Below are 21,146 nucleotides of genomic sequence, written 5' to 3'. Positions count from 1 at the left end.
GTTAAGATTTCAAATAAAAAAGTAATAATGTAATAAATAATAACTAATAATGCTAATATAATTGTGGAACTGTTTTGACCTCTCAAAGCAGTTTCTAATAAAGACCATGGTCCCATAGATCTGTGTTGTGTGATATTTTAATGGTAGTTTTAGTCTCAGAACAGTTAATGGTGACCAAGTTACTTAAACAGCAGGTGGCGCTGCAGTAAAATATCTTTCAGTAAGGTGAGTACAACAAAAAACTGTGTTTAAAATCTGTGAATGATGGAATGAAGGAATGAATGTATCAATAAAGGATTCAAATTAAGAGATGTTATAATTTGATTGATTAAATATGCATTTAAGTGATTTAAGGGACACACTGAAAAACTAAAAGTATAGAAATTCTTCTCTTTAAAATAGAGAATGATAACAGAACTTTAAAAATTAAACCTTGAAAAAGTGTGTGTCATTCCAGCACCATCCCACTGTTACTCTAACATAGTCAACACTGTCATCTGTAAAATCAGGGATGTACTTCAGGCCGACGAGGTTGGATGGTCGATGCAGGATACTGAATTCGGTTCAACGGTAGGTGGCACTGCAGCGAAATCTTCAACAAGACACTCAAAGCTTTGCATGTCATTTCCTTTAAGATGATGTAAGCTTGCCAGGGCAAGTAAAAGCAGAGGTGAAACATTCTTTCTAGGAGTTTAAACCTTTCTGCAGTACCACAAAACAGACAGCAGGGGGCTCCAAAGACTCGCTGCGCCGACACCATCCTTCTCCAGCAGAAGATGAAATGTAGAGAGGAAGGGAGGCAGCAGAGGAACCTTGTCACACTGGGTCATTTTCAAGAAGTATACAGAAGAGGTGACTGATGGGGAAAGAAAGTTAATAAATTTGTGACTCTGCCAAAAGGCCTCTTTTTCCTACTTAAATTGTATATTTACGCAGCATCCTGTCTTCTCCCTGCGACGTTTGCTCTTTTATCTAAAAATACTGAGTCATTTTCCCCAGTTCTTTACAGTTTTTGTTTAATCTATGCTGACAGTACGTGGACAGTAAAAAGAGATGGAGAAGATTTCCACTGTATGGTAATTAGCAACTAAAATAATGTCATTTATACAAAAAATTGGGACCTTGAATAGTTTGTAGGAGCTGTAAAAGATAATTCAGTCATATTATTTGTTTTTTAATCTGTACTTGGTTGTATTATGGGTGGATATTAGTTACAGTGTATGACGATGCAAAAAAAGTATGACAATAAAATATGCACTAGTGGTGCACTGTCCTGTCTTTTAATTAATTAAAAAAAAACGAAACAGAACCGGCCTGCTTGAGGTTTTTCAAATTTTATTTCTTCGTCTCATGATTCTTAAGCCGAGTTACAGTAGCTCTGCCTCTCAGCTTCCTTCTTCCACTGGTGATTAAGCCTTTAAAACACACCGACAGGGAGATGGATACAGTAGTTACCATGGTACTGAGCCATAACGACACATCTAAAGTGGCAGTGGGAGGTGGAGAGGGGGCACATGGACACAAATACACCAACCGGTCAACCTCATCATGAAAGGAACAAAAAAGAAAAAAGAAACAGATCAACTCAGAACACTCAAACACACTGATGCACTGATGCTGCTGCCTACGTATACTGTAGTAGAGCTAAGGGCCATGATGCTAGGACTTCGCTATGGGTGGGGCTTGTGTGTAAAATAGAAGGATGCCGGGGTCAAGGATGAGTTGGGGGTGGTCCCTTTCCTGACTTCCTTTCTAGACAGGAAGTGTCTACTCCTTGGAGTGCATGTACAAGAGCAGGTCAGCGACACGGTTGCTGTAGCCATACTCGTTGTCATACCTGGGTGGAGAGACAGGGGAGAAACGAGAAAGGGAAATGAATTGGTTAGTTTTCTGATCTCCCTATTTTATACATGTATATGTGGGGCTGGACAAAGCCTTTGAAAACTCACCAGGAAATGAGCTTGACAAAGTTGTCGTTGAGGGAGATGCCAGCGCCAGCATCAAAGATGGAGGAGTGGGTGTCACCGATGAAGTCAGAGGACACCACCTGCAAATCACCAAAAAAGCACCACGAGTCAGATATTGTGAAGCCGGACACAGCTGAGGCAAAACATTACTGACTGCAAAACACAAATCCGAGTCAGTCACAGAAGTCACAATTCATTGAGAACAAGAATAAATCGTAGTTGCTCTACGGTGTGTGAGGTACCTGGTCCTCGGTGTAACCCAGCACTCCCTTCATGGGCCCCTGTGCGGCCTTCTTGACAGCTTCCTTAATCTCTGCGTAAGATGCAGACTTGGAAAGACGACACGTCAGGTCCACCACAGACACGTCAGCCACCGGCACCCTGAACGCCATGCCTGTCAGCTTACTGGAGAGACGGGGAGAGAGGACAAAATAGAGCTTCTTATGCATTTCCTCGACACAGATAGAAAAAGCGCCTCCAAAAAAGGCTGTCAGAAAATGGTTTTACCCGTTGAGTTCGGGGATGACTTTGCCCACTGCCTTGGCTGCACCGGTGGAGGCTGGGATGATGTTCTGGGCAGCAGTGCGGCCGTCGCGCCAGGCCTTTGCGCTGGGACCGTCCACTGTCTTCTGGGTGGCTGTGTACGCGTGGACTGTTGTCTACGGAGAGGAGGTTCAAAAATACAGGACTGAAAAAGTTCTGCTCACACCAACAGTGTAGAAAAATCTCAGTATCACATTTGAATAGCAGACAGATTGCCTGTGACTAACCATGAGAGCCTCCTCGATGCCAAAGTTATCATGGATGACTTTGGCCAGGGGGGCCAGGCAGTTGGTGGTACAGGAGGCATTACTACAGAACACAAAGGGAGGACTAGATTCAGTTCTTTTAAAATACAGGCACATGTAATATTTAGGTTTTTGGTGAGGTTGTGGAGCTAAATTTAGGAACATGTTTGCAGAATACAAGAGTGAATTTGTCCTGTACCTGACGATGGTCATGGAGGAGGGGTCGTATTTGTCCTCGTTAACTCCCATGACAAACATTGGCGCATCGGGTGAGGGGGCGGACACAACCACACGCTGAGCACCGCCCTGGATGTGAGACTGTGATGGCAAAAGGGCGAGAGGTTAGAAACTTGACTATCAGACAGTCCGTGTGTAGTTGTTTGTGCGCGTGTTTGTGCGCGAGTACGTACAGAGGCCTTGTCCACACTGAGGAAGACTCCGGTGGACTCGACAACGTATTTGGCTCCGGCGTTGCCCCAGGGGATCTCGGATGGCTTCATACTGGAGTCAAAGAAGGAACAGAGTCAGTCGAAGAAGAATGAACCGACATTTTTGGGGAAAATACTTTCAGAGTAGAAACAAAGCAGAAGAGATGGTGAGACTGCTCAGCGAGGTGTTGCCGAATCGGAATGTCTCTTCTATAACCATCCTCTTTATTGGTCTTGATTTTTGCAGAGCTCAGACAGCATTATTCAATGGACTAAAATAACAGCTGGTACAAAGGGTGGAGGGGGTGGTTGTATGAGTGAAGCCCTCGGCAGCAGAAGGCCTCATTCCAGAGCCAGGAATTCACTCCAGATAACAAAGACCAGCAGGTCAAACTCGCATAAAAATCTCAGTCTTACAGTGAAATATAAATAAAAGTCTGTCATTATTCAAAATAAACAGCGCTCTTGCAGTGAAAGCTGTCGTGGTGTGGGGCTTGAATTCCTCAGGAACGCCACTTACCACTGGAAGACAGAGATGGCGTTGCCGTCGACGACGAGCTTGCCATCCTCGTGGGAGACCTCACCGTGGTAACGGCCGTGGGTGGAGTCATACTTGAACATGTAGACCTGGGAGGAGGTGGGGAGGAAAATGATGGGGTTATTATGGCATTTGAAGATGTATGTTTTGTGTTGTTTAAACATTGCATTCCATCCATGACAAATATAAAACTGATCAATATGTTTATTTGTTATACTAATAAATACTTCACAAAGTATCGTCCACAAAAGCCTCAACTGTCAGCTGTGCATAATTTAAGTAACCTGGAGTCTTGGTAGATTTTAGGCTCAAATCTGACAAATTGTTTACAACTAAATGACAAAAAAGGTACTGAGACAGCCAAATGTACTAAGTATTAGAGTATAAAAGTATAAATATAGTTAAATATAGAGTCGAAGGGTCAGTTTTAGTCATTTTCACCTTCTTTTAGCAAAAGATACTGGGAGACTGACTCCTGAATTTGCAACCAACTGTGACGTCACCCTGTGGTTTGTGACCAGCGCTTCTGAATCTTTTGAGTTTGGATTTTGGCCGTCGTGTTCTTGTTATATTTTACCAAGAAGGGACCTTATTCGGACAAGCTGGGGACCAGCGGATGGTGGATCTGACTCGATCTGACTGGGAACCCGATGACACTGCGTATCACCCACCTATAGTTGAGACCTGAATGCACTACGGGCCTGTCAATCAAACAGACACGCCCACAAATATACTGCTTTTCAAGGCCTAATATCTAATTAATGATGGAATTATTTTATGATGGACCTCCAGATAACTAGTAAGAAGGAGTGACTTTAGCCAACAACACCAAATTGTGGAAACGTGGAAAAAATGTATTGACTATACAAAAGTCAATACATTTTTTGTATTTGGTGTTGTTGGCTAAAATGTATTGACTTTTGTATAGTCAATACATTTGTATAGTCAATACGTTTGTATAGTCAATACGTTTGTATAGTCAATACTTTTGTATAGTCAATACGTTTGTATAGTCAATAAAAAAAAACATTTTTCCACGTTTCCACAATTTGGTGTTGTTGGCTAAAGTCACTCCTTCTTACTAAATAGACTTTTATATACAGTCTATTATTTGCACCCAAATGAGTAATGACAGGGATCTACATACATTTAAACATTTGATGTGAATAGTTTATCAAATAGCAAGTTTTCTCACCATGTACTGCAAGTCAATGAAGGGGTCATTGACGGCCACAACTTTGATGCCTTTGTCGAGGCAAGCCCTCAGGACCAGGCGGCCGATGCGGCCGAAGCTGCAAAGAGAGAGAGATACTAATAATAGCTGCTTTGGGAAAATGGTGGGAAACTTCCTGAGGATGTCAAACCACTCTTAGGACCTCACATGAATCTTCTAACAGCCTCAAACTGACACTTGAATGGTGGTTTGCTTACCATAGAGAACACCTGCTTATGAACCCTCATGATCAATTACACTTTTCCTTGCTTCGAACTCACCCATTGATTCCAACACAGAGGTCTGACATGGTTGCTGCTGCTTTGGGGGTGTGGAGTTACCTGAGGAAAAAAACAAATAGTCACATTAGAAAGACAACTCTGACTGATGGATGGAAATCTTAAGAAAACAATGGCTGTTCAGTCGTAATTGGGAATCTTCTCGAGCCGCAACAGACTCAAGACAGACGGCCCAAAAAACCTCTTTCACATTGACAAAAACACAAAGTATATGTGACCGGTTGGAGTGATGCAAACTGTTTCCTTGACGACAGGATGTAGTGTTGATCAGATTAGGTAAAGCGTTAACCGCTGAGACTTTCATTCTAAATAAATATTTGTTAAGTAGCTTCCTAACACTAGATTGGGTAACACATCGATCACTTACATGTACATTGGCAGTACGAACTGAACGACATTCTCGGGTAAAATCAGTTAGTTGGGAAATTGTAGTCCAAAAACGCAGCTTACTGCTTAGTGCCACAGGAGTTGCTCAACAGAACGAGATCCTTGGTGATTGTAACTTGTTTTGTGCACTACAAGAAAAGGAGGTTAAAGCAAGCGGCAGCCAACAGTGACGTCACCCATTGGTTTGCGATCGGCCGTTATGAAGCCGTGAGTTCGGATATTGGCTGCCGGCATCTTGGTGATTCAGAGCAGTTTGCAGCCAGAAGTGACCATATTTGAACGAGCTGGAGAGGAGCGAGCGGTAGATCTGACTCCATTTGATTGGGAACCCGGAGAAACTACACCTCGCCCACCGATAGTTGTAACGTGACAGCACCACAGACCTGTCAATCAAAAAGACACGCAACCCAAACATATCGCGTCATCCCGTCATTAATTAGAAAATAAGCCTTAAAAAGGGCTTATTTTCTAATTAATGACGGGATTATTTTCAGATGGACCGCTAGAAAACTAATAAGAAGGAGTGACTTTAGCTAACAAAACGGAAATGACTTTTGGAAAAATGTTCTGGCTTTGTATTTCATGAGAGAAGTTGATCGGGACTCTGTGGAGCCTGAGGTGTTTTGGAGCTGACCTCTAGTGGCACTCTGTGGTACTGCAGCTTAAGACACTTTCGCATTTCGTATGTTTTTAAGACCTGGAAGCTACGTTTTACTATTATATACAATCAATGGGCTAAATTCAGATAAAAATATTGATAGGTTAATACACGCAAGGTAATATTCATGAAACCACAAGAGATGCTGAGGTAAAGAGGTGAAAAATCTAAACTAAAATATGTACAATCAACATTTATGCGCAAACTTACAATATCATTTACAATAGAAGGATATTAAAAACGGACAATTATCTATTGGCTCTATTATGTATTGTAAAGAAATCCGAGTAGAAGTTGACATAATTACTAGGTATGCAATTTCAGTCTCTAGGACTGTTGTTGGAAATATCCAATCTGCCACGTCTCGCCTGAAGCTTGTGTGCTTCAGGCTCCACAAACCACTAAAAATCTGTGAGCATCTCTGTGTTAAACTTATTCATCATAATTTTCACGTGTCATTATGAGGGCTGCCATTATGTATCATGTTTTAAAAACTGTGCTCATTATTTAATCATGTACGGATCATGAAACTGTCGCCATCTGTCCTCTCTTACTCCAGCAGAAGAGTTGCAGGGTAAAGTAAAGTAACATGTTAACGAGCTGCCTTCTTGTAGCATTTGAAAATGTTCTGCGGTACAAGTTCAAACAGCGGACATTTTTTCCAGCTTTAAGGTCCATATAACACGGAGAAAGGCTGGCAGCAGGAGCCTCACAGTACAGGGGAAGCCAGTGTTGTATGATGTTGTGTGAAAGTGTGTGATCATGTTTATCGTCAGTGGGGAAACAAATCCAGGCATGTCCTGCTGCAGGAGTCAGGAGGAGGTGCTCCGTCATGCTGTGTTTATAAAACAATGTGATAAGAAGGGAGGGAGAACATGGGAGGGAGCAGAGACTTGTACCAACTGAGTGGAGAGGAAGGCTGGCCTTGACCCAACTATGTGACCTTCTTTGCTTTCTTCTTTCCTCTCCTTCTCACACTGAACACTCTGCTGCTGCTTTCTCCTCCTCCCGTTTCTACTGCCTCCAACTCCTCACCTCCAGCTCTTCCTCTCCTCTGCTGTCCTTTGTGTCAGAAGGGTTGACCATATCTAGCTTCATGAATCTACACTACAATAAGTCATGTGACATGGTGTTACACGATAAATACAAAAGAAGCTGAGGCAAACGATCCGCTGCAGGCTGTTCAAGTGTTTCTGGGTGGCGCATTAACCAGGTGTGTGTGAGAGAGACACGGCAGGTAGTGCAAGTAAGGGCTACGCAGATTGTCCTTGACTGATTGGACTGTAATCTCCTAATCTGCTGTGTGTGTGTGTGTGTGTGTGTGTGTGTGTGTGTGTGTGTGTGTGCGCGCGCGCAACTGAAAGTGTACGTGTGTCTCAGTGGGAATCATGTAGGCCAAGCTGTCAATCTGGTGAAGTGCATTGTGGGAGCCCTTTAAATAGACTACCGGGGCAACCAGATTAGGATAAATCATCTCTCTTTCTGACACACACTGTCAGACGTGAGCGGAGGTAACTGAGACCTCAGAACATTTGAACCTGGACTGATCCACTGCTGTTATGTGCTCAGTGTGCTGCTGCTCTGCCTGGCGGGAAGTGAAACGCTGTTTGTCGTTTATCTATTACAGCCTTGATAGTTTCAACTGTCACAGGGGCATTTTATATGTTTCCATGATTTATTGTTCTTGTCTTGCAGAACCTTCCTTTTAAGGTAGAGCAGCCATTTTGTTTTCTGCTGTGAGCATCTATAATACAAGGTCACCAAAGGGGGGAGGGGGGAAGGAGAGAGAGAGAGAGAAAGGGTCCATGCAGTGTGACCAGGCTCTTCTCACATTTCTCTAGCACTTATTGTTCATTCACAATATTCTGCACTGACCTCTTTTCTTTCCTCCTTTTTGAACTCTCCTTCCTTTTCTTGATTTCTCTCTCTCTCCACAAAGCAGTTGCCCTGGGTTTCCAAAACAAAATGGCTGCTGAATGATGAAGCATTTTTAACACACAGTGGGCTTTTTCTGCTTTACTAAAGCTGTTGGAAAATTGGACTGGACAGCAGTGGAGGCCTATATAAGACAGATCTAGTAGGACTGAATGTTAAAGATGTGGAAAATTTCTCCAAATAATTCCCTTTTTTTCTGCCATTTCTGGGATCAACGGGAACTTTTCCATGAAACATTGATTGTGGAGGCATTACCGCCACCTTCTGACGGTACTAATGCATTAAAATCAGGTTCCAAACAGGGGAAATAAGGAAGAACGAAAGTCGCACATACTAATCGATTCTTTATATATTTTTTTAATGACTATTCAAATATCATGTCCCATCCTTATTTTCCATCAGGCAAAAGCTGTGGATAGTACCTGCGATTTGGTACTATTTCTGGTATCACTTCTGGTGACTGTCCAAGTGAGCTCAGCTGATACTAAAAAGTGATGTAAAAACACAGCAGATCACTGATTGGTCAGAGAGTCGTCAGAATCTGCATCGCTGCGTGGATAACACCGGTCGTCCTGCACAAACCCTACATTGTTAACTAACCAAGCTACTGTAGCGGCCGCAATATCATTAATTCCCTGGTTATCTTTGTTAATGGCAAAACCTCGGCATGGTCAGCTGACAAGGTGCAGCCGTTCTGAAGCAGCGTCTTCTGAGACTCAATTTGTCTCCTTAATGTGACAAACAGCCTCATACCAAGCTTGAAGAGGATGTCGCAGCAGTTTCATACGGTGTCGCTACAGTAACGACGAGGCATTGAGGGCGTAGTGTCTACTGTGGAAAATAAAATTCTGAAAAGTAGCTGGTAGTCGAGTCGATTTCGACAGTCCCTCCACAAAGTCACAAAATCTACTAATTGACACAATATTTTTACGAGCTAGCAATTTTGCAAGATTCTTGCAATTTGTCCACAATAACTCCTCAATAGAAGCTCTGCTGAAGGCCTCAGGGCACAAAGGAAGCTTTTCAAAATAAAACTTGTTCATCAACAATTGGTTGACTGATCAAACTGTTAAAACCAGTGAAGGGATTTATAGGAAATGTGGTCTCGTCCTGAGAATGAGGCTGCCAATCGTCCCACTTCCCTGCGGCAGTCATAGCTTCATACACAAGTTTTATACGCAGACTTTGCAGAGGAGCATTTGAGCACGAGGCGATGGAGGACGAGGGAGCGGACCCTGAATTGTAGTTTCATTCATGTGTCTGTAAGAGAAGGTCCTTTGTTTTTGTGCGTACAGAATATGTCGAATTAATATTATTTAAATAGCATTTAAAGCCCTTATTTTTACAGACGTAGCTGAAGATACGACACTTTTACTACTAAGTTCCGAGAATAAAAAGAAGATGTGAAGTTAAAACAATTCCATCTATTTCTGTTACTATCACAGAGAGTGGTTACGTATGACTGTCGTCATTAGGCAGCGATTTAAAAAAAGAAATTCACAATTTATTTTCCTTGACTTGCAATTCCACCAATTTTACCACAAATGCATGTGAGTTTTTGAGAAAAGCCGCTGCATCCGCTAAATCATCATCAACCTTTATGATCGCAACGATCATAAAGAATCGAAGCAAAATCAGAGACTGCTTAATGTTTGGATAACGGCATGAGGCAAACCCTGGAAACAGGCCCATGTAAAGTATGTATGTTCCAGTCTGCCTATGTACTTGTTAAAAACCTCTCTTCCACGTCTGTTACTGTTGCCTAGCAGCTGTGTGGAGGATCGGCCAATCAAAGGCAGGATAAAAAAAAAAAGGGTGGATGGAAGTTTCCCCCACTGGTCTGGAGGAAAATTCATTTCTCACCTCTGAGTCACTGTGAACAAAACTGGGGGGGAAAAAAGAAAAGAAAAAAACAAAAAACAGGTCTGAGACGGCGTAGATAACCTATTTCAGTTAATGAGGGCTGTGGTGCAAAACAACCAATAACTCTCATAGGCTGATGCCCACATCCTGTTAATGGTGAGTGAATCTAGAAGTATAGAAATGACACAAACACAAAAAATGACTGAAACATCCATAAACCTACTTTTTGGTTACAAATCTTCCAGCACTATCAGTTTTTCATCAACAGTAAACTGGACTATAATCCTATTTTGAAAGAGGAAAAAATAACTCTCTACCACACACAGTCCTGCCTCTTTCGACTGTAGACCAATCAGCGCCGGTCTGGTATTGAACACACACTCTCTGACAGCCCTCACACAGAGGCCTCATTGTGCAGAGCTGAGCAGAGAGGTTAGGTGTTGTGAACTGCAACTCGCAATCTGCTGACACTCATTTAAATGTTAAAAGAAGAGGCACTCAGACCTTTTAAACATTTTTCTGACCATCCACCAACTTTTCCAGATTTACTACACTGTGTTTTCGGTAATTTTGCGAGGAAAGATGACGTGAGGGGTCAAAGTTGTGGTGAAAGTAGGTACCATCATAGACAGAAATAGATCCTGCTAAAGCCTACAACAGACTGAACCTTTGGGTTTGCGATGCGTCCGTCTCCTCTAAGACAAGAGAGGAAACAGCCAATCAGTGTCTCTTTATCATCCATTTCACTCACACTTTAGTGACTCCATCAGTCCCACTCATCCCCACCACCCAAACTAATCATTAAAATTCAGCCCCCTCTGTCTGTCTCTCTATTTATCGCCACTCTTTGTCTGTCTGGTTCTCTAGTCATATTAAATTAGAACAACCTCCCCTCCCTCTGAGCCATGACCCATTTTCATCACACAAACAGAGTGCAGGGGTGCAGACAAGAGTCGCCACGCCTGCAGACCTGCATGTGAAAAGGACAGAGGACAATCGGCTACATCAGGTGGTTTAACTGTGGGAGGGGAGGGGAGGGGAGGGGTAAGGAGAGGAGAGGAGAGGAGAGGAGAGGAGAGGAGAGGAGAGGAGAGGAGAGGAGAGGAGAGGAGAGGAGAGGAGAGGAGAGGAGAGGAGAGGAGAAAGAGGAGCATGTAGAAGCATTTCACTCCTGCCAACACCTCTACTGATGTCAAGCACCGACATGTTGCAAAACAAACACCGCTTCTTCTTTCTTCTGTAACATGCCAATAGCTTTGCTAGTCGCTGCAAACCCTTATATGGACCTCGGTTTAGAGGAGCACAGAGGAGCTCCTACATAACAGGGAGCTCCTACATAACAGCGTTAAGAATTTACGTATGGACTGAACACACAGACTAAACCACATAATTCACTATCCTCATGCCAGGAGACAATAGAATAAAGCTGGTGCTCATTCTTTGGTTTGCCTCAGTTTTTGTATTCATGGTAAACTTGACAGCGAGTGAATGAACTCACAAACCTCCAGGCCAATAAGCCCTTCCCCCCCAGCCCTCCCTTCCTTCAGCGTCTCTCTCCTATTCAGACCTTCCTTCTGCTTTCTGTTCCTCCATCACACCCTCTTTCTCCCCAGTGTTTTTCCACTGCAGTTGGCTGATTGGCCGGAGGCCAGGCCCCCTATCCAATATGGTGATGTCTTCTCTTCTTGCTGCCTCAATACAAACTGGTGGAGGAACACACTCTGTGTGCAACTTAAGGAACTTAAATTCTGCTCTTTTCTTTCATACCTGCTTCCTCTTTCAATAGTCTAATCACTGAGACAATGTCACTTTGTTGCTGTAAACTAGTCAGTTAACTGTCCAACTCCATCACATCACCGGTCAGACACATGCACACACACAAGCGCCTCAGGCTGTGTGTCCTACTCAGCAGGTCTGGCCTCCTGCTGACCAGGACAGACTAGTAGACATCTTATATAAAAAGAGTGACGAGCAGCCAATTGTTTATTCCCAAATACACAAAATAGACTGGCTTGGATTGATAGATTTGCAAAGGTAAGACTTAATATTGTGGTTTAACAAGGACGTGTTCATCTACACAAACCTGTACACACACACACACACACACACACACACACACACACACACCATCATGCATTAGCAAAGAGGTGCATTGTATCAAACTGCAGGGGATTCAAAAGGAGGGAAACATGTGACCCCTGAGCAGAGGTAATGCTGCACCACGCGCGCGCGCACACACACACACACACACACACACACACACACACACACACACACACACACACACACACACACACACACACACACACACACCTTCTCTTGTCTCCTGAGCTGCAGTAAAGAGGTACAACATGTGCATCTGTAAATAATAACTGTAAGAAATATATAAATTTAAAAAAGCACAACTGCTTTGTTGTAAGGGGCCGTTCACATCCAAGTTATGGCCCTCCTTCCCTGAAATTGGGTGTATTTCCTTAAATTGTTGACAGAGTGCTGAGTCACTTCTCTCTCACACATCCTGAACAAGATGGCTGGTTGATAGGACAGCTGCAGAGCACTATCAAGCAGGACAGTCATACTAACCTCTGCCTAAAAACCACCACGCTACCTTTGTGTGGAAAACTTGAGTTAATCTCAAGACAACTACTCATAACCACTTCAAGAATGAATCAGGTATGTGTGTAAATTAGTCTTAAGACTAGTTACTTCTAGCAGCAGTAACTACAGGATGCATTGCACTAATCATTTGATCACAAGATTAAACAGGAAGAGAGGGAATATTCTCCAGCATCACCAAGGAAGCCACCAAGACATTAGACAAGAAAAAATGAGTCTGTACACTTCCTACAGCTAACATGGGAAAATCCTACCCACATCTACAACCAAATATCATCACAGGTAGCCTGTGTGGGTTGCTTATATCTGCCTAACAACAAGGCTGTAGTCCTTGGGATGCTGCAATGACATGTCCTGGGTGCTGCCGTGTGGCTTTACCTAATCTCATTGGTTTACTTCTTGCTCAGCAAAGGGGCAGCATGTTGGCAACACATTCAGGGACATTTACATTTCAGACCGTGATCTACAGCATGTGCAGGAGTGTTTGGAGTTAATGTACCAGTTTTAACATAACTAATATGGCACTGACAAAACACTATATATTATTCAACCAAGCGAGAACCAACAGTGACATCACCCATTGCTTTAAGAACTGCTCATTTGAAGACTCCATTTTGTATTTTGGTCTTCGCCATCTTGCTGTTTTGGAGCCAGAGGTGAACATATTTGAACGAGCTGGGGACGAAGGAGCGGTGAATCAGACTCCATCTGATTGGGAACCAGAGGATACTATGACACGCCCACTTATATAATACAATATATTATACCGCACCAGAGGCCTCTCAATCAAACACGCCCCCCAAAAATGACGCTTTTTGAGAGCTAATATCTGATTAATGACAAGGATTAGTTTCAGAGGGACAATCGTGGAAAATATTTATTGACTTTGTATTTCATGAAAGAAGTTAAATGGGAGTCAGAGGCTTTTGGGAGCCAACCCTAGTGGCCCTGGATGGTATTGCACGTTCCGCATTGATGTCATTTATTTTTAGGCAGTCTGTTTATTCAACTGAAAATTGTGAGGGTACCTTGAAATTCAATTACATATTAACGTAAAGGAAGGTTATAATCATTAATATTGTAAATGAAATATGCATAAAACAATATGCTAATTTTCCACCACTATGATCATACGGCCTTAAAACCTAATAAAAGTACGACATCAGTGAGCAGCCGTGGTCGGCTGCAGGGCGACGCTCTAATGCTGCTATCTGTGACCTTCAGTCATGCAGCGTCTGAGCTGAGATGTGTGGCCGTCCATCCCACTCACTGCGTTGTGAAAACGTGACCGCAGGTGGATGAGGAGTTTGGGTTCGTACAGCGGCATCATTACAGCCGCTCTGGGCCTGCTATGACCTTCACCGTACCGTAGTGGTGACCTTCAACAGCCAGGCAGGGCTGCATCTGCATGTACCACACCTGCATGATGTCAAGGTAACGTCAATCAAACACCGAAGGCCTCAGATGGTGATGCAATACTACAGACTGTGATATTACTCCTTATTTTAAAAAAAAAAAAAAAAAAATCTGAATGATAAGAGGTTTTGATCAACATTCCCATTCAGAGTGATGCACAATGATTAAAAAACAAGCAGATTGACTGTTGGCTTCATCAATTCACTCGCTGAGCACAGTTGACTTATTGTTCAGAGGTTTGGCGGCTCGATAAATTGGATATCAGGTGAAACTGTGCAGGTGATGTTGCTTTCAAAAGAAACGCCGTTTGAAAACCGCATCAACAGGTCGGTCGAGACTGAAGTCAAACTGCGACAGAATCCTGCGACACGACAACCGTCTGTCTGTCCGCCCTTCACCGGGACACCTTCAGACAGCCTCTCCACCTCCGGACACCACGTGTTCCTCCGTTTCCCTCCTCTCGTCTCATCCCCGTGGCCTCCGTGCTGTTCATGTGTGAGCGGCGTCACGTCGCCGGACTTCATGATGAGGGCCGCGGGAGGCACGTAGCTTCGCCTCTGTTCACACACACACACTCTCATCCGGCCTCATTACAGCAGCTTTACCAAACTACTGCTTTTACTCTTCTCATCACAGTTTGTATATATATATATATATATATATATTAGTGCTGGGTTACATAACATGGAGCTTAATCCACTTCCGCAGATGCAGCAATGTCACGCTACCCGACCAGCAGGAGACAGTTGCGCTTCACGTGAATGAATTAGACATTATGAACGGCCCATATGACGTTTCTTTAAAAAAAAAAGAAAAAAAAGATGCACCGTTTCTTGTGGTTTTAGCTCTCTGGGGTGTTCGTAATATGTTGGCTTTATTTAAATGATGCAACGACACGAGTCGGACGGAAAGCATTACACCACGTCCGCCTGCACCGTGAAAAACGTGCATCCCGACTGTATGGTCTGTTTTAAATCTCCAGGGATGACCTCTAAAGCTTTGTCTCCCTCGTCCCGCCGGATGTCTTGTGTCGTATGGAGACAGTTAAAATGTATCCGATTGAAACAGTCGTGTATTCAGGACACCGAGCAGACAGGTTACATAGTGGCCACACGGCACTCCGATAAAACCAGGGTTAGGAAAACGATGGACGGATTTCACGTAAACTCAAATATTATCAATAACATCTGCACCAAACCACGCAGATGGACGAAAGGCGAAAGCTTGTGGATGTTAGCTTTAGTAAATATACACGAATATGGAACAGAATTTATTATTATTATTTTTTTGTAACCTGGACGTTACACAGGCCTACACACTGAAAGGTGGAGCTGCTTACCTCACGGCTGATGCTTCTTGAGTCGGTGTGCTCAGCTCACAGTGCCGCCTGCCGCTTTTATAGCAGACACGTGCCCCGGGGAGCCTGGTCGCCCTAGCGACGTGACGTCATGTCATCCTTCCCCGTCAGGATCCATTCGGAACGAGGGGTTTGTCACGGTCTAGTGTGTGTGTGTGTGTGTGTGTGTGTGTGTGTGTGTGTGTGTGTGTGTGTGTGTGTGTGTGTGTGTGTGTGTGTGTGTGTGTGTGTGTGTGTGTGTGGAGATGACCAACCACTGGAGACACGTAGATATGAGCAATAGAAACCTACAGTGTTATCTGAATGCAGTCTAATGAACACAGTGTGCATGTGATCGGTGGGCCGGTCACTCTGCATGTGGCAGCATCTGCAGCGTTGGACTGCAAGGTTTATTATTTTATTTTTTTTTATAACCCAGCCACCACTGTGCATTGATCTGTAAAGGACCTCCTATGGATGCAGAGTGTGAGAGAGGACCATATGGATGGATGCAGCACTGTTATGTAAGAAGTCATGAAACTAACATGTCACATTTCTATGGAGACCGGCTGTTCTGCTGCTAAACTGGCTTGATGAATTACATGGTTATACGTAGCCTTCATCAATATTAAATTAAGTAGATGGCAATACATTTTGATTTGGGCTATACTGACTTGTATTATTCTATTATTATATCTATATTGTTGTACCTCTGGCCTCTTCTTTTTCTCCTCTCATTTAACAACACGTGTCAGACAGGGAACAGGCCTACGTGATGCAGGATGCGTGCAGTGGTGTAACATGGGAAATCCCTGCAGTGCAGAGCAAGTACTGTCGTTGACTAACATGATTTGCCAACACTGCACATCCCCTTTCGCATTTCGCCCTCTCTGATTGGCGTTTTATTTCCGTATTGTAGTAACAGGGAGATGGTCCTTCTCTAGGTTATTTAAAAAAGAGCACTTAGATAGTTTACTGTAAAACCATTGTATCTTCGTGTCCATGTTCAAGTATGCCAAAACTTCGTGTTCTTTTCTTTTACTTGTTCTGTTCATGATGTTTTTCACAGAATCACATCAAATCAAAAAGTTTGCTGTCATTTTGAGCGGGCTGGTCTTTATTTTTTTTTTTTAATGGTAAATATATTTATCTTGTATCGCACCACCCCGAGGCCAACTGAGGACCAAAGTTAAATGATGGCGCCATCTCCTGGACAAACTACAATCCTGCACACTAACCCCAGTGTACAATTGAGTTAGATGTTATATCAAGGTACATAATAGGCTAGCTGATTTTTTTTTTTTTTTTTTTTTTTTAAGGGAAGCTATTTTAGAGGAAGTCCCATGGGCCTTGTCCTAACAACCTTTTGACATTATTACATCGACTCTTTCCTCGACTGAACATGAGCTCAATGCATCAGAGGAGGACTATTTTCTTTTGGTTTTCTGGAGGACTTGTGATCATTTTAAGTGGATTTTGAACTTGGTATTTTTGGTCTGAATTAAAATGTTGTCTCATTGTCATGAAGAAGCCTTTCTGTCATACTAAACAGCTCTGCACAAGGTGACGGAAGTGAAAGGTACAATCAGTTTGTCCATTGACTTTATCCGTTTACATTTACACATTTTATTGATAAAGTGGGTCAGTCAGAGTCAGGGTCTTTGATTAAAGTGTATCAGCTTCACAGTAAATCAAAATCCAACAGGCAACAATTTGTATTGTAATATTCCCGCTGGACAGGCTGCAGCTGGAACACCAGGGGGCGAACTTTCCTTTACAGTTGTACAAGGGAGTACCAGTTGAGGGTCAGTGTACACATTCAGCTAAATATGAAACACATATGTTAATGAATGTCTATGAAAAATGGAAGTGCATTTTACAATAAATAAAGCATAAAAGTATCCAGGCATGAAGAAAAAGTTCAGAAACTGTCATAGAAAACTGTCATACAATGCATCAACGGTCAATGCAATAACAAGTTTTTTTCTTTTAATTTCTAGAAACAAAAATGTTGAGATTACAGATGGACACTGTACTTTCATAACTTTACATGATTACAGTTTTAATTAAAACTTCAGTGGATGATCCTTAAAGCTCTGCGTGTGACTTGTCATGTACGACCTGTGCAGCAGCAACCTTAGTTCTCAAATGCTCCTCTCATTTCACATGATCTTTATTATTTAGTGAAAACGGACTTCTCCCTATGAAGGCAAACTCTAATACACTGCAGCGTAATCGGGAACTACTAAGTAAGAAAGGACAAAAACAATCGCAGTCAGTAAACCTAAAACATATGGATTTGGTTGCATAGTGCAACCACAAATTTTAACAAACAATTTACCAGACATTGCGTACATGCATTAAGCCTCTGTGCTGTCTGTAGTACACAGATTATGGTGCAGTGCGGCCTTGTTTTCTGTCGTAAAGTCATCTTTTTTTGGGATAGTTTTCATCATTTCCTCCCTCTGTACACCATAGATTATATTTTATAAAGGGAAGGCACCTGTGTAGCCGGACAAAGTATTTATTGATATTTAAACTTCCTTATATAAACTGTCAGCTGAAATGAGCCACTAGCCAAATGACAAATCATTCATATACACCTTCTACCACTACTGAACAGGAAATTTAGGTCTGAGCAGAGGTGTGTGCATGTGCGGATGTGAACATATGAGACTTTAGGCTTTCCTTCATACACAACTCTGCAAAAACAAACCATTTGTCATGCTGTAATTTTACAATAATTTCCACATGTTGCTGTTGTTATGTCAAGGCTATAATAGCCAGAGCATTATGGCAAATTTTCACGTTTACATTACTGCACATATGATTGGATCTCATAGTTTTTCTTCACATTCTCAACCCACTGGAAGTGATTTAAGACAAGTCTAATGCTGGGAGCTCGAACAGTTCAACACACTGAGCCCATGGTGCCATTAAAACAACCTCCTGACCCCCTCAGGCGGAGAGCTGGCCTTCTCTGATAATATTTTCATAAGTTGTGAATTATAAGTGTTTAAAAGGGCACTAATCGCAGAGTTACACTCATGCCAAGAGCTGCTTAGCATCAGTAAACCACAGAGTCTGGATGGAGGGCCTGCAGAGCCAGATTTTAGCCAAAGTTAAAACATTCATTAAAACAATTATTTTTTATTGCATATCTGCTTGTGAAGTAAGTGTAGAGGGGAAAATAAAAGAAACGATGGGAAGGACTGGGGATGAAATACAGCAAAGCCATCTTTAGTCAGATTTAAACCCTCAACACCACTTATACAGTACATAGCGTGCACTCGAGGCTACAGCATTTCCAGAATTTTCCAAACTATCTGGCAGAGCTCAATAATGGTGGAAGGCAAGCGTGGCTAAAACTGAGAGAGACAGCTTGAAGGTAGAGGGGTTGCTGGCTTGAATCCTTGCACTGGCTGAGTGAATCCTCTGGGGAAAGTGAATGATTCAAAGAGCTAAAATCATGATTAGCTTGAAATCTGCGTTTCCCTGCAGGGTAGCTCCCAGAGACGCAGACTGAAGGGAAGCAGGTGAAAGTTTGACCGCAGGCTGAATTATGAAGCAGATTTCGTGTTGGCTCCGATAAGGAATTTATGGAGACACATTATTTTACAGAAACCCCATGTTCAAATTAAGCCCGACAACCTGAACCTTACAAAAGTTACAAAAACTTTCAATATAAGAGTTTTAATGTTTTGAAACGGTTGAAATTATTTCAAGTAAAATTACTATTTCGGATTATTTTCTGTTATAATAGTTTTTCTAATGAACCTTACTTGCAACATAGGCCTCGATCTAATTGGCCAAAAATTTTGCTCAACATGCATGAAACTGAATTGTGGAGTGCATTAATAAAATCCTCTCGTCTTCTCTGCTGAATTCTACCTCCCGTGCTACCTTGCTTGGGCTTAGTGTGTTACCTTTTAGGTTCTTTTATTGTATTTGTTAAGAATCTTTGAGTATCTGGGAAAGTGCTCAAAATAAGAAAACTAAAAAAAAAAAAACATAATGTCAAATACAGAAATTATTTCTCCATCATTATGATAATATAATGAGCTGAGGGACTGATCGATCAATCTGTACATCCACCTACTTTACATCCCCTCTTATCTTTCTGCTTTATGCATCTTTTCCACTTCCTCTCCCGCCTCTTCTGTTCTGCCCTGTTTTATTTGGCCTGGCATTGAGGGACTGGAAGTGTCACCTCATCACAGCAGAGATTTGTTTCCCTTGGAGGCTGCAGTAGGATGTCTGTTAATCTGATCTGAAATCCTCAACCTGGATTTGGCAGCTTCTTACAAACACTGCTGGCTCTGAAACAAACCTATGAGGTCGCTCTTACAGCGTTGGCTATCAGAGAGATAGACTGTCTGTAATATCTCTACAATCAGCCTCAGGGTGTGTGGGACTGTGCCAGCTCCAACATTTCCTTATTTTGGCTGGGTTTTACTGAGAGAGCAAACAAAGTGTTGTGAAATAAAGTTGTTCTCAAATTCAGCTACCACAGCGATGCATTTCACACTGATGAAAAAAATAATTGGATGGGCTATCTTTCAGTTAGATACAGCAATAGGCCAAGAATGAAGCAGGAGCACATGCATAGGAATTCAAATGATCTGCTCCTGGTAGTAAACAGATAGAAACAGGTGTTTTAAATGTCAACTGTCTCCTGTCCAAACCACAATATGATTGTTTGAGCCAAAAATTCTACTGTTCACCCAAAATTATTACCAAATAATTCTGCTAAAAGAATAAAGCTAGTTTTACGACCGACATTTCATTTTTTTGTTGAATCTTTTATACCAGGACTTTGTACCAAGAGGTGAGTGAGATGGACATGACTTGAACTTGACTGACATTAGCTGAAATTAAAGGGGAACCCATCATATAAACTAAAGTTTATTTATCGGTCTTGGGGAGTAATTATGTGAACAAAATTATATAAAGCATTTTGTGTATCCAGAAGGAGATGCAGGAAATCTGATAAATGTCCTCAGGTGACGTCATTTGAGTCCGCACCGGTCAGGCTGAATACCTCTGCAGATTGCTCCTCACCCCTTTTTTGAGGCTCAATATCTAATTAATGATGGGATTAGTTTTAGATGGAATGAATAAGAAGGAGGAACTATAGCAAATGAGACAATCATGACCTGTGGAAAAAAAAAAAAAAAGTTATTCACTTTGTATTTCATGAGAGAAGTTGAATGAGAGTCTATAGAGCCAGAGCCTATTTGGAGCCGACCCCTGGCGGACTTGGTGGTATTGCACTTTAAGGCACTTCCAATTCTTCTTCTACAGACCGCTGTTATAGTCAATGCTTCCAACCCATAGACCATAGGTCATTTGTTCCTACCCTCAAATATGACCCAGGAGTGTTTCCTAAATTAGCGCCCCTGTTAGGTTGAGGCACAAAAACAGTCAGCATTAGGAACAGATAATGAATTGGCTTGAGATGATGACTTAAACTGTATTAAAGCTACTACTTCCTCAAAGTTATGCAACCTTTGTTGTCATGACAACAGTAATTGCAATTTTAGAAAATGTCTCTCGACTCCTGGTTGGAAATGAGAAATGGTCTCGCACCCAGATCCATTGTTGTTCTGACTGATGGGGTTGTTTTTGGGAGGAAGGCAGTCTCTACGTTACATTAGCCCCCACTAGCATAACGCGCACAAATCTCTATTGGAACACTCTGC

At 42.4% G+C, this 21,146-nt stretch overlaps 1 protein-coding gene across 1 annotated transcript; it reads right to left on the bottom strand.

Annotated features, from left to right (window-relative positions):
- Window positions 1–1,318: 1,318 nt before the first annotated feature.
- Window positions 1,319–15,514, bottom strand: gapdhs (glyceraldehyde-3-phosphate dehydrogenase, spermatogenic). The gene is made up of 11 exons (XM_069693098.1): window positions 15,448–15,514; window positions 5,216–5,275; window positions 4,917–5,013; window positions 3,704–3,810; window positions 3,166–3,256; window positions 2,955–3,073; window positions 2,738–2,819; window positions 2,475–2,626; window positions 2,210–2,372; window positions 1,950–2,047; window positions 1,319–1,837 (listed from the first exon to the last, which is right to left on the bottom strand). Exons 2-11 carry the CDS (start codon window positions 5,242–5,244, stop codon window positions 1,768–1,770), a joined length of 1,008 nt encoding a protein of 335 aa, XP_069549199.1. The 5' UTR covers window positions 5,245–5,275; window positions 15,448–15,514; the 3' UTR covers window positions 1,319–1,767.
- Between the last annotated feature and the right edge of the window lie 5,632 nt (window positions 15,515–21,146).

This window comes from Brachyistius frenatus, unplaced genomic scaffold, assembly GCF_029030835.1.
Source record: "Brachyistius frenatus isolate BFR_SWC_R1_liver_20210118 unplaced genomic scaffold, ASM2903083v1 Contig_14, whole genome shotgun sequence".
Classification (NCBI taxonomy): domain Eukaryota; kingdom Metazoa; phylum Chordata; class Actinopteri; family Embiotocidae; genus Brachyistius; species Brachyistius frenatus.
The sequence above is the reverse complement of the archived record's forward strand: the minus strand, read 5'-3'. Positions and strand labels throughout refer to the sequence as shown.

Coding starts and splice junctions, on each gene's coding strand:
- gapdhs (XM_069693098.1), bottom strand. CDS start 5,244: ATGTCAGACCTCTGTGTTGGAATCAATGG. Junction 2,820..2,954: donor TCCTCCATGACCATCGTCAG/GTACAGGACAAA, acceptor TGTGTTCTGTAG/TAATGCCTCCTGTACCACCA. Junction 2,373..2,474: donor GTCATCCCCGAACTCAACGG/GTAAAACCATTT, acceptor CCGTCTCTCCAG/TAAGCTGACAGGCATGGCGT.